The sequence below is a fragment of the Leopardus geoffroyi genome, chromosome A3 (assembly GCF_018350155.1).
Source record: "Leopardus geoffroyi isolate Oge1 chromosome A3, O.geoffroyi_Oge1_pat1.0, whole genome shotgun sequence".
Classification (NCBI taxonomy): Eukaryota; Metazoa; Chordata; class Mammalia; order Carnivora; family Felidae; genus Leopardus; species Leopardus geoffroyi.
The window spans coordinates 24,955,487-24,969,961 of record NC_059336.1 but is presented as its reverse complement, the minus strand read 5'-3'; the positions used below and the strand labels follow the sequence as shown (position 1 = coordinate 24,969,961).

Sequence of the window (14,475 nt, the reverse complement as noted above, 5' to 3'; positions counted from 1 at the left end):
TGTAGAGCCCAATGCGGGGCTTGATCCCACGACCTTCGGATCATGACCTGAGCGGAAATCAAGAGTCAGAAGCTCAACCAACTGAGCCACCCAGGTGCCCCCTATATTCATTTTATGAAAAGGGAAAATGAAGCTCAGAGAGGTTAAGTCATTACCCAAAATCACACAATGAATGACAAAGATGGAATTTAATTCCAGCTCTGTATGACTGAAGCCCATATTCCTTATATTGTGTTACATTGCCTCTCAAAATATATTTGACTATACCTATTAGTAATATAGTCAATAATAAATGATATGTGTTTATTGTGTATTTATACATTTATGTCAATTGTCTTACTTGGTCATTACAAGTAAGATAGGCTGTGTAGGGATAATTGTCACCATTTTACAGATGATTAAAAAGTCAGAAAATAACTTACATAAATCAACCAATGAATGACTATAACAGCACTTGAAAAATAGGTACTGCAATTCTCAGACTCATGCTTTTTCCACATTAGCCTCATGAGAACAGAATTTTATCTTTGAGTTTTCTGGTTCTGAAATTTTTATAGGAGTAAAAGAGTGAGCATCTTGACAGCCTGGCAATTCTTCTTATATATGGACAGATTAAACACATGTGTTCATCCCTATTCCCTTCCCTATTCTCTTTAACTCACTAAAATGACAGTGAGTTAATATTTTAAAATTTATCAGCACAGAAGGACAAAGAGAGTAAGAAAGACAAAAGCAGATGAGGGATGGGGCGCCTGGGTGGCGCAGTCAGTTAAGCGTCCGACTTCAGCCAGGTCACGATCTCGCTGTCTGTGAGTTCGAGCCCCGCATCAGGCTCTGGGGGATGGCTCAGAGCCTGGAGCATCAGGCTCTGGGGGATGGCTCAGAGCCTGGAGCCTGTTTCCGATTTTGTGTCTCCCTCTCTCTCTGCCCCTCCCCCGTTCATGCTCTGTCTCTCTCTGTCCCAAAAATAAATAAACGTTGAAAAAAAATTAAAAAAAAAAAAAAAAAGCAGATGAGGGATATTAACACATTTTTGGAAGATGGAAAGCTGAGCTAAGAAAACAATTCCAAATGCTTGAGAGGCATATACTAACAAGAGGCAAGCAAGTTCCTATTACAGAACACTAGAATGTCAGGAGTTGGAAGGAGCAAATAAGAAAGCAGTAGAGATATATGAGGGGCTGAAAAGGGAGACTGGTTAAAGGTTTATATAAGAAGTTAAATTACCAGGTCCTTTCCTCATCCTGCTCAATTAAATGACTACCCCTCCATTTCTTTGGCAGAACGCTGGAGTTTATTCTGTGGGGGAAAAAATGAACTAGAGAAGCTCCAGACTGAGATACCAGGCCCATCTAAAGATTATAGCTGAGGAGACCAGGATGGGAGGATACCACACTGAAAACAGATCAAATGAATGTCTACTTGCTAAACGAGGAAACTTGCCAAGCCCTCTCACTCTGTTTCACTCCAGGAATACTGATGGCAAGGCTTATATTCCCTAGGCAGGAGAGCAGAGAATTAATTTTGGGAAAAACTTAAAGTTGGATAACCCCAGAAGCAAGATCTGTAGATACTGACACTTGAGGGTCTCCCAACAAAGCAAATAGGTCCTCACTTTATCATCTTACAATAAAGCCCAACAACTGACAAACTCTTCCTCTTAACACAGAGCTTCCAAATACCTTTGTAGTGACTCACTCTTAAATATGAAGGGACAGCAAAGATCAGCAAATAGTTGAGATAAACCTTCACCAAGAAAGGCAGCATCAAATTGAAATGGAAGAGGAAAGAAAAGAGAAACTCAGAGGGTAAGGGAGATAGAGAACAGAAGAATATATTTTTAAAAACAATAAGCATCTTCTGAGAGATAGTTATAAGATAGTGCATCCATAAAGTAATGACAAGATGCTCCAAAAAAAGGGATGATCAGAGGATAATAGCTCTAGGAAATTAAAAATATAATAACAAAAATAAACAATTCAAAGTAGTATTTATATATAAAATTGAGGAATCTCCTGGAAAAGAGAACAAAAATACAGAAATGGAAGATAAGAATGAAAAGATAAATAGAGGATGAATCCATAAGGTCCAACATGAGGCTAATAAGAGTTCTGGAAATATGGAAGAAATGGAGGAAAGGAAATTATCAAAGAAATTATGAGAAGATCTCTGATAATTGAAGGACATGAGTTTCCAAACTGACAACCGACTAAGTGCTCAGCATAATGTAGGGGAAAAAAACAAAGTAAAAAACACTATTGTAGGGGCACCTTGGTGGCTCAGTTGGTAAGTATCTTGATTTCAGTTCAGGTCATGATCTCATGGTTCGTGAGTTTGAGTCCTGCATCAGGCTCTGCACTGACAGTGCAGAGCCTGCTTGGGATTCTGTCTCTCTCCCTCTCCCTACCCCTCCCCCCCCCAAAAAAAAATTTATAAATAAACTTGAAAAAAAGCCACAATGGCACATCATCATGAAATTTCTAAATACAAGAGATAAAAAGAATCTTGGTGATGGGAAGTGAAGAGGGAGCAGGGAAAGGGAAATGCATCATTTATAAAAAGAGTAGATCATAAGAGTCACGTATATCTCAATGTTAACACTGGTTGCTAGAAGACAGTGAAACAGTGCTTTCAGAATTTGGAGAGAAATTATTTTCAACTTAGAATTCTATACTAAGTCATATTATCAATCAAGTGTGGGGGCAATTAAATATATTTTCAGGCATGCAAGGATCAAAAATTTACTACCCATCTCCTCCCATCTTTTCCTGTGACAGTACTGGAGGACATGCTCTACTGAAACAAGAAAGACAAAGATATAAATTTTAGGAGAGGAGATTAGCCAAGGCAAGAGGCAAAAGAAAGTCCCAAGATGACAGCTATACGGCAGACCTAGGGAGGAACAGTCCAGACTGAAGGAAGGAATGTTTCGGTGGAGTGTTTCCAGTGAAACTGATAGAGTGTTTGTCTATGTTGAAATAGTTTAGGCATTTTTACATTTCTGGAAGAACTAGTGATAATAATACAGAAAATTTGGCAAACCAAAAACTGAGGCAATTATTAATTCCAAGAACAAAAAGTTGTATAAGAAAGTAAACGTACATAAGAGACTCTTAAAAACTGAGAACAAACTGAGGGTTGATGGGGGGTGGGAGGGAGGGTCGGGTCGGTGATGGGTATTGAGGAGGGCACCTTTTGGGATGAGCACTGGGTGTTGTATGGAAACCAATTTGACAATAAATTTCATATATTGAAAAAAAAAAGAAAGTAAATGTAATCATAATAGAACTCATTATTTTTTTTTTTTTTGAGAGAGAGAGAGAGTGCATGTACTCACAAGTAGAGGGGCAGATAGAGAGGGAGAGAATCTTAAGCAGGCTCCAGGCCCAGCACAGAGCCCAACGTGGGGCTCAGTCTCATGACAGTGAGGTCATGACCTGAGCCGAAATCAAGAGTCAGATGCTGAATGGACTAAGCCACCCAGGCGCCCCATAATAGAACTAATTGATCCAGGACGCCTGGGTGGCTCAGTCCGTTTAGCATCCGACTCTTGATTTTGGCTCAGGTTGTGGTCTCATGGTTTGTGAGTTCCAGCCCCACATACAGCTCTAAGCTGGCAGTGTGGAGCCTTCTTGGGATTCTCTTTCTCTCTCTCTGTGTGTCTCTCTTTTTTCCCCTCCCTGTCCCCCTCTCAAAATAAATAAATAAATTAAAAAAATTAAAAAATAGAACTAATTGATCCAGAATTAAACCACACTTATAGAGTCATAATAAGGTCAACATGGAACATTGATTTAATTTAAAATATTGAGATATAACTATTGGGAGGCTAGAGGGAAGGAAAGTATAAAGTGTTGGATCTTTATCTTATAATAGATATTTTTTGAAATTTACAAATCAAGAAATAGCAGTATAAATATTTTACTTAGGAAAATGTTGGTAAATATGGAAAGAAGCAAGTAAAAGAGTCTGGGAGGGTGTCTCAGGCTTTGAGGAAGCCACTGCTCTTTTTCCCTCCTAAGACTTGCGTGTGTGTGTGTGTGTGTGTGTGTGTGTGTGTGTGTTAAAATACATTCCTGCTTTGTTTTGTTATGAGTCTTGTAGTTCCACATGATTTTTTTTAACCACATAAGTTTTGAAGTATTGAATGCGTTACCTTGATAAACATTTAAAATATCAAAGAAAGAAAGAGAGAAATAGAGAAAGGAAGGAAGGAAGGAGGGAAGGAAGAAAAAGAAAAAGGAAGAAAAAGGAAAGGATAGGAAAGGATAGGAAAGGAAAGGAAAGGAAAGGAAAGGAAAGGAAAGGAAAGAAGAAAGAAAAGAAGAAAAGATTTAGTGTCCATTTAGACCTGTTACATAAAATGACATTATGAATTTCCTTTATAGAGAAGTCCTGGAGAAATACTAGAAATTATTTGAGATATTTGAGAAGAACAAAACCCTAACTATTTATGTCATTGTCTTTGAAGTATTGTGCTTAGTTGGGGTATCACAAATGCTACTCTTCCCAAAAATGGGAGAAATAAGGTGGAATGCTAAAGCATTGCCATCTTCTGAGTTCTCATCAGTGTTACTGGCTGATTTTTTTGAGTTATGAATTCAATGAATGTCATAGATCTCTGAAACCTCAGAAAGATGTTATCCTCAAGATTAATGTCCTGAGACTGTGTTATATATGGAATTGAGAGATATATAGTTAAGTCTCCATTTTATGACTTATTGGCTATATTATTATTTCTGGCCCTCCTGTTTTTTCTGTTTACTCTGGAAGCTAAATTGCAATGAATGATGTTTAAAAAGAGCTGCTTTATGCTAAGTCCCTCTGATACTAAACATGCTCTAGTGTACTTATTAGGGATTATTCAGTCTCTTCTATTAAACTGTAAGAACTTCAAAAGTACCAACCACAGTTCACCCTTGAACAATGCTGGGGGTTAGGGGTATTGACCCCTCATGCAGTAAAAAATGTGCATATAACTTTTGACTCTCCAAAGACTTACGAATAGCCTACTGTTGACTGGAAGCCTTACCAGTAAGACAAACAGTCAATTAATACATTGTATGTTATGTATTATATACTATAATCTTAGAATAAAGTAGGCAGAGAAAAGAAAATGTTACTAAGAAAATCATAAGGAAGAGAAAATACATTTACAGTACTATACAATATTTTTTCTTTATTATATTTTTATATTTAAATAAAGTTATATCATCATTCTCCTATGCAGATCACAGATCCACAACAAAGATAGACATTTTACAAAATAAGAACAGCATAATTAAAAGCCTATTTCTATAATTGGGCATTTCCCCCATAAAAAGATTATCTCTGTCTCATATACTTGAGTACTTTTGTTATTAGAGATATTCCATTTTCAACTTTTACAATTACAATTACTTTTACCATTAGGTCTACAATAACCATTATAGACCTAATGGTTATTTCAAATCTACTCAGAGTTAATGTAGTTCACCATCCCAAACAATGGTTAACTTAGTTACATGAAATCAAGTTCCTAAGATACTAATTTTGAAAAAAATCTAGAGAGGTAAATCTGCTTCACAAACTTACACATGGTTTGTAGGCTCAATTCAAAATATATTAAAGCTGTTCATTTCCTTTTGATTATTAGCTTTATTATAGACACTAGTGGGTTAACTGAATTATAGGCTTACATTATAGTTGTTAGCTTTAGTTTAGTGGAACAGTGTAACAGTCCTGACTCTTGTTTGGGACAAAGCTGTGCTCGGAACCTCAGTTTCCAAAACGAGTAGTAGCAGAAGTCATTGTTTTCCAAGAGATTTGGTGAGTAGGGTGGAAGCGATGTGATGATCACATATGACTGATCACACTACTGTAACAGATAGCTGGGCAACTACTTTACTCTGGTCTGCACTCTCCAACTTCTCTTGGAAGTTTTTCCTAGTCCACCTTAGGTTTTTTTTTTTTCTTCCCCTGTGTTGCTACTGATGTGTGCCTGTGACTCTCTTGTACAACACTTCCTAGTATTTGGTTGAAGGAAACTTCATTCTTTGTGTTACTGAAGCCAAATATATAAAGTCAAGTTTGACTTCTTTCTCTCCTATAACAAATCTGTCAGCAAATCATACTGACTGTACCTTGATAATAATTCCAGAACCTGAACACTTCCCACTACCTCCACCTACTATTCTCGCCCAAGTCATTGTATCTCTAGCCTGGATTTCTTCAATAATTTCATGAATATATGTTCTTTATGCTTCTACCTTTGCCCCTAACAATTGATTATGTTAACCATAAGTTAAATCATAGAATTCCTTTGCTCAGAACTCTGCAATGGTTTCCATCATGACCAAGAATAAAAACCAAGCCTATATGACATATGTGTTCTAGCCCATTTTATTTCTTTGACCTAACTTCCTCTCTTCTATTCTACAATGGCCTTCTTGCTATTCCTGAAGTTGTTTAGGCATGCTGCTGCTGTTGATCCTTTGCCTTAGCTACTTCATCTCCTAGGATACTTGCCCTCAGATATCTACGTAGCTAATACACATCCTTCATGTCTTTACTATACTGTATTTTTGATACTGTAGTTTATGTTGTCTGTTTACAAGATGAATCATCCGTTAGTACTTATATCAGTATTGTCTCATATGATACAAAGCACTGTAGATGTTATACATGTTAATAATACTAGACATCAAAATGAAAAGGTAATGTGAAAAAGAAATTTATATTTATTTACAGGTATAACAATCCATGCATTGATAATGAAGAAGCAGCAATATGGTTGCTTCATGGTAACCTAGCTTGTACATTAATGAATAAATTGTTATAAAAGTTTTATGGCATACAGTATTATAGTCATAATACTATATGATAGTATTCATAATACAGTATTAGAAACATTGTTACATTAAAAAAACTTAATTGTGATGATAGGCTGACATGCAATTATAAATATATAGTATTAGAAACAGTATTCATAATACAGTATTAGAAACATTGTTACATTAAAAAAAACTTAATTGTGATGATAGGCTGACATGCAATTATAAGCAAGAGAGACATACTGTTTGGTAATGTAATTCTTTGAAAGCAAAGTTATAATACGGTAAGAAAACAAACACATTATTATTTTATATTAAATATCACTCACGTCATGCCTGTGTAGGGATAGGTTATCCACTTCTATACAGATCTTGTACATGAAGAATACTTAGGCAATGAATACTATATGATGAATACTTAGGCAATAATGATGATGACACTAAAACATCTCATACTGTCCTTGCCAACAGTTATTAGGCGTTCACTCACACATGTACACATTAGATAAGTTTATTAACAGCATGATGATTATTTACTATTTATTAAGTGGAAGTATATCAGCATAAAATCTTCATTCTCATTGTCTTCATGTTGAGTAGGCTGAGGAGGAGGAGGAAGAGGAAGAATTGTCTTTCTGTCTCATGGGTGGCAGAGATGGAAGTGGTGGAGGAGATGGATGCAGAGGCAGGAGAGGCAGGCAGGTGTAACTTTACGGAAATACATTATAATTTCTGTCTGATTATTTTTTCTTTTTCAGTTCTCAAAAAAATGTTTTGCTATATGGAACCAATTCTTCTTCCACTGTTTGTTTTAGTTTCAGTGTCCATATCATAGAAGGGTCTATGTCATAAAAGAAGTTAAAAGCAGTCATGAGTAATCAGAACCCTTCTGCCAGATTGTCTAATGTCAATTTTTTTTCTGGCACTGCTTCTTCTACGTCTTCTTCCTCATCGTCTAGTACTGATACAGAAACACTCATCCCCATCAAGTCATCTTCTTTTAATTCCTCTGGTGTCATGGCTATTAGCTCTTGAATTTATCCAAGATTCATATCCTGAAACACTTCACCCACCACATTTTTTTTTTTTTTTTTTTTTTTGCCGTATCCACAATCTCTTTCATGGTTTCCTTGATTGGCTCTGTTGTAAATCCTGTGAAGTCATGCACAATATCTGGACACAGTTTTCTCCAGCAGAAATGTATTGTTTTGGTCTTTAATGATTTTCACAGCTTTTTCTATAACAACAATGGCATCTTCAATGGTATAATTCTTCCAGACTTTCATGATGTTCTCTTTATCAGGGTTCTTTTTCATAGCATTGACTATTCTTTCCATAGAGTGTTGTGTCCAATGAGCCTTAAAAGTCCTATGACTCCCTGATCTAGAGGCTGAATTAGAAATGTTGTATCTGGGGGCAAGTAGAATAGTTCGACACCTCGGGCATTGAATTCATGGGGTTTTGGGTGGCCAGGGTATTGTCCAATATCAAAAGAACCTTAAAAGGCAGTTCCATACCAGCAAGGTGCTTCCTGACTTTAGGGACAAAGCATTGATGGAACCAATCCAGAAAAAGGGTACTCATTGCTCAGGCCTTCTTATTGTATAATCACAAGACTGACAGCTGGTGTTTATCTTTTCCCTTCAAGGATTGGGAACTAGCAGCTTTATAGATAAGGGCAGTCCCCATCATAAACCCAACTCCATTTGCACAAAACACTATCCCTTCCTGCCTTAAATCCCGGTGCTCACTTCTTTTCCTTACTAATAAATGTCCTTTGAGGTATTTTTTTTTTCCAGAATAGGGTGCTTTCATCTTCATTAAAAAAACTGTTCAGAAGATAGCCTTTATCTTCAATGATTTTTTTTTTTAACTTGAGAGAGAGAGAGAGAGAGAGAGCATGCACAGTGCAAGCAGGGGAGAGGGCAGAGGCAGAGAGATAATCTCAAGCAGGCTCCATGCTGAGTGTGGAGCCCAACACAGGGCTTGATCCCACGACCCTGGGATCATGAACTGAGCCAGAATCAAGAGTGGGACGCTCAATGCAGCCACTCTGAAAAACAGTATGGAGGTGCCTCAAAAAATTAAAAACAGAACTACCCTATGACCCAGCAATTGCACTACTAGGTATTTATCGAAGGATACAGGTGTGCTATTTTGAAGGGGCACATGCATCCCAATGTTTATAGCAGCAGTATTGACAATAGTCAAAGTATGGAAAGAGCCCAAATGTCCATTGACTGATGAATGGGTAAAGAAGTCGTGGTATATATGTATACAATGGAATATTACTCAGCGCTCAAAAAGAATGAAATCTTGCCATTTGCAGCAACATGGATGGAACTAGAGTGTATTATGCTAAGCGAAATTAGTCAGTCAGAGAAAGACAAATATATGACTTCACTCATATGTGGAATTTAAGATACACAACAGATGAACATAAAGGAAAAGAAGCAAAAATAATATAAAAACAGAGAGGGGGACAAAACATAAGAGACTCTTAAATACAGAGAACAAACTGAGTGAGGGTTGCTGGAGGGGTATTGGGTGGGGGGATGGGTTAAATGGGCAAGGGCATTATTAAGGAAGACACTTGTTGGGATGATCACTGGTGTTACATGTAAGTGATGAATCACGAAATTCTATTCCTGAAATCATTATTACACTATATGTTAACTAATATGGATATAAATTAAAAATAATAATAATTTAAAAAAAGAGTGGGACACTCAACCAGTTGAGCCACTCAGGTGCCCCATCACCTCAATGATTTTCTTAGTGGTATCTGGGAACTTGTCTGCTGCCTCTTGGTCAGCAGAAGCTGTTTCTCCTGTTACCTCGACATTAAAAAAATTTTTTTTAATGTTTATTTTTAAGAGATAAAGAGAGACAGAGCACGAGTGGGGAGGGAGAAGAGAGAGAGGGAGACACAGAATCCAAAGTAGGCTCCAGGCTGTGAGCTGTCAGCACAGAGCCTGATGCAGGTTTCGAACCCGCAAGATCATGACCTGAACGAAAGTTGGCGCTTAACTGACTGAGCCACACAGGTGCCCCTACCTTGACATTTTTTAAGCCAAACCTCTTTCTAAAATTATCAACCCATCCTTTGCTGACATTGAATTCTCTAGCTTTGGATCCTTCAGCTTCCTTTTGCTTTAAGTTGTCATATAGTGACTTTGCTTTTTCTCGAACCAGAGTCTGTAGTAGGTATTCCTTTCTTATAGCAATCTTGTATCCACATAAAAGCTGCATTTTCGATACAAGATAAAAAGGTATTTTGCAAAAAATGAAAGGCTTTTGCGCCTACTGTCATAGCTGCAGCAATGGCTTTAGGAATTTCCTTTTCTTTCTTTCTTTCTTTCTTTCTTTCTTTCTTTCTTTCTTTCTTTCTTTCTTTCTTTCTTTTTCTTTCTCTTTTCTTTTCTTTTTACAGTGGTCTTTACACTGAATTCATTTTTCTTGAAATGGTGGCAGCTGCAGCTGCTGAATTCAGTCTATGGGACATATCAAGCAATTCATCTTTTTCTTACAATGTCATGACTTTGTTCTTGGGAGCACTTCCAACATCACTAGTGGCACTATGTATGGGTCCTATGGTGTTACTCAAGATTCATGGTATTGCACCAAACATATGAAAAACACACCAGAACTGTGAGAGATCACTTTTTATTGAGATTGGCAATTTACTGGAGAGATGAATTGCGCATACAGATCATACAGCATTTTAAATGGATATTAGCAACCCTTGACCTCACCGCAGTAGCAACAAGAGATGGCTATAAAACTATTACAGCAGTACAATATATACTACTACAGTTAATTTTATGCTGTTATGATTTTTTTTTAATTTTTTTTCAACGTTTATTTATTTTTGGGACAGAGAGAGACAGAGCATGAACGGGGGAGGGGCAGAGAGAGAGGGAGACACAGAATCAGAAACAGGCTCCAGGCTCTGAGCCATCAGCCCAGAGCCCGACGCGGGGCTCGAACTCACGGACCGCGAGATCATGACCTGGCTGAAGTCGGACGCTTAACCGACTGCGCCACCCAGGCGCCCCAATGCTGTTATGATTTAACACTGCAGCTTTATGTTGCTTACATTTCTTGACTGTGGATGGCACCACGTATGGTCTGTAAGTATGTGCATTAGTTTTGATAAATTTTAACTTTTCGTAATAGACTTGTGTATATTTTGGGGGGAGTACCTGATAAAATAGACTAATACCTACATATATTTTATGCATTTGTGACATACATAGCTTTTAAATTTTTTCAATATTTTTAGGCTACACAGTTTACCTGAAGGTTTTTTTTTTTTAATTTTACTTCTTATTTTTTTAAATTTACATCTAAATTAGTTAGCATATGGTGCAACAATGATTTCAGGAGTAGATTCCTTAATGCTCCTTACCCATTTAGCCCATCCCTCCTCACACAACCCCTCCAGCAACCCTCACTCAGTTTGTTCTCCATATTTATGAGTCTCTTCTGTTTTGTCCCCCTCCCTGTTTTTATATTATTTTTGTTTCCCTTCCCTTATGTTCATCTGTTTTGTCTCTTAAAGTCCTCATATGAGTGAAGTCATCTGATTTTTGTCTTTCTCTGACTGACTAATTTCACCTAGCATGATACCCTCCAGTTCCATCCACGTAGTTGCAAATGGCAAGATTTCATTCTTTTTGATGGCCAAGTAATACTCCATTGTGTATATATATACCACATCTTCTTTATCCATTCATCCACCGATGGACATCTGGGCTCTTTCCATCCTTTGGCTATTGTTGATAGTGCTGCTATAAACATGGGGGTGCATGTGTCCCTTTGAAACAGCACACCTGTATCCTGTGGATAAATGCCTAGTAGTGCAATTGCTGGGTCGCAGGGTAGTTCCATTTTTAGTTTTTTGAGGGGCCTCCATACTGTTTTCCAGAGTGGCTGCACCAGCTGGCATTCCCACCAACAATGCAAAAGAGATCCTCTTTCTCCGCATCCTCGCCAACATCTGTTCTTGTCTGAGTTGTTAATGTTAGCCATTCTGACAGGTGTAAGGTGGTATCTCATTGTGGTTTTGATTTGTATTTCCCCGATGATGAGTGATGTTGAGCATGTTTTCATGCATCGGTTGGCCATCTGGATGTCTTCCTTGGAGAAGTGTCTATTCATGTCTTTTGCCCATTTCTTCACTGGGTTATTTGTTTTTTGGGTGCTGAGTTTGATAAGTTCTTTATAGATTTTGGATACTGACCTTTATCTGATATGTCATTTGCAAATATCTTCTCCCATTCCATCAGTTGCCTTTTAGTTTTGCTGATTGTTTCCTTTGCTGTGCAGAAGATTTTTATTTTGATGAGGTCCCAGCAGTTCATTTTTGCTTTGGTTTCCCTTGCCTCTAGAGACGTGTTGAGTAAGAAGTTTGTGCAGCCAAGATCAAAGAGGTTTTTGCCTGCTTTCTCCTCAAGGATTTTGATGGCTTTTTGTCTTACATTTAGGTCTTTGATCCATTTTGAGTTTATTTTTGTGTATGGTGTAAGAAAGTGGTCCAGGTTCATTCTTCCGCATGTTGCTGTCCGGTTTTCCCAGCACCACTTGCTGAAGAGACTGTCTTTATTCCAGTGAATATTCTTTACTGCTTTGTCAAAGATTAGTTGCCCATATGTTTGTGGGTCCATTTCTGGGTTTTCTATTCTGTTCCATTGATCTGAGTGTCTGATCTTGTGCCAATAGCATACTGTCTTGATGATTACAGCTTTGTAGTACAGCTTGAAGTCTGGGATTGTGATGCCTCCTACCTGCAGGTTTTTTTCAAAGTGTCACAAATCACAAAAAAAACTTTCCAGTATGTTTATTGAAAAAAAATCCATGCAAAGTGGATCCACACAGTTCAAACCTGTGTTGTTCAAGGGTCAACTATATATCTTTGCCTCTGAAATTTCCCACATATCCTATTATTACTGTTCTCAGCTTCTAATAAGCAATAAATCAATGTTTCCACAGATTTGTTGACTGGTATTGTGAGGAAAATATTTGTCATTAAATGTTCCTGTAATTCTGTTCTTAGAAAAGACAGAAAGTGCCATATACTCCAGGAAAATTCTATTTTCATTGTTAAATTTAGGCTTAAATTGGGGCTAAACAATAAAGTAAAAACAAAATAATATGTTTTCTTCCAAAGGAAGAGTTCCTTAATCATTTATATTTTTATAAGACAGATTTTATCTAAAACACAGGAGTACCCCCACAGATTTGGTAAACTTAATTCCTATTCTTACTTCTATTCAGTTCTTATGAGTGTTAACAGAAGAATTTGTCACCCATATAAACAAATAAAAGTATGGCATAGTAGGATGAAGCCTGATGAGGGAGATATAAAGAGAGTTTTCTGACCTGGAAATGTATAAACAGAGTAAGACTTCATTTGTTCAATACCTAGAATATTAGAACTTCAGATCACCTTCAGAAATTTAAAATACACTTTAGGAAAATAAAAATAAAATAAATATAAGTAAATTTATAATGCTAACCTTTTCGTATATGTTAGAACATAATTTTTCAATTAAGGCCATATTATTATGCCTAATATTTATTGAATGCTTTCTTTTGAACACTCTTCTAAGCTCCTTAATATATTATCTTATTATTATTATTTTTTTACTAGGCAAAGAACTTTATTAACCTTGTTTCAAACTTTATCCCCAGGCTTCTTCAGCTTAATTAGCTGCAAAGAATGAATTGTGTATAAGCAAAAACTGAAAAGAGCTACAGTGTCCAAGGGGCTTGGGCTTAAAAATATTAGAGATCTAGATTTTATCAGATCCATGAACAAAATGTTTAAAAAGCAGTCATAATGTAAAATAGCAGCTCCCAGTAATTGCTTCAAGTTTTTTCTTCTTCAGAAGTTGACTCAATTCAGTTTGCTTCATTCTTGGAAGCTTCATCAAAATTCTCCACAAGATCTGGAACTTTATCATCATCATCATCATCATCATCATCATCATCATCATCTCCAGTAGCGAGTAGTGCCTTTCCATCCACAGATTGTTTGGGCAGAGCTTCAGCCAATCTTCTTAAACTAGTCAGACTGTCTGCACCAAGTTGGTTTAAGATGCTGGGGAGCATTTCTGTCAGCTGCTTTGTCTCAGCATGGCCTGTAATGGTGAAAGCGTTTGCCTGAACTTTAGGGTTGTTAAAGTGGATCACTGTTCCTTGGTTTGTGAGTATATTCATTTCTGCAATACCAGAGATATTATTTACCCCTAACTTCTTTAAGGAGAACTGAAGTTTTTTATCATATGCTGTAGCTGTTCTATGAACCACCTTCTTCTTTCAGGGAGCAGTTCCTTTCCCACCAATGCACACTTGTGCTTGCAGTTTGGCAAGTTTCTACTGGTTCGTGATAGTTTCTTTCATCTTGTTGGAGTGGATGTGGGCCATGCTGGGGACTAGGGTTGGCGCTCAGGGGTCTCAGGTGGACCAGTTGAGATTAGGTATACACATGTAGGGACGCAAGATGGCAGCTAGAGAAAATAGGTATCATAATTATCCCCATTTTACAAAATAAGAGACTAAGTAATTAAATACCATCTTCCAGATATGATCTGATCAGTTCCTAGATATTTTACATATTTTTTTTTTTTAAGTAGGTTCCACATCCAGTACAGAGTCC

General features: G+C 37.1%; 1 protein-coding gene across 1 annotated transcript; it reads right to left on the bottom strand.

Moving 5' to 3' along the window:
- Window positions 1-13,473: 13,473 nt before the first annotated feature.
- Window positions 13,474-14,243, bottom strand: LOC123579642 (transcription factor BTF3-like). The gene has a single exon (XM_045443766.1). The coding sequence runs from the start codon at window positions 14,034-14,036 to the stop codon at window positions 13,719-13,721; it is 318 nt and encodes a 105-aa protein (XP_045299722.1). The 5' UTR covers window positions 14,037-14,243; the 3' UTR covers window positions 13,474-13,718.
- Between the last annotated feature and the right edge of the window lie 232 nt (window positions 14,244-14,475).

Excerpts from the sequence above, each read along its gene's own strand:
- LOC123579642 (XM_045443766.1), bottom strand. The coding sequence starts at position 14,036 with ATGAATATACTCACAAACCAAGGAACAGTGATCCACTTTAACAACCCT.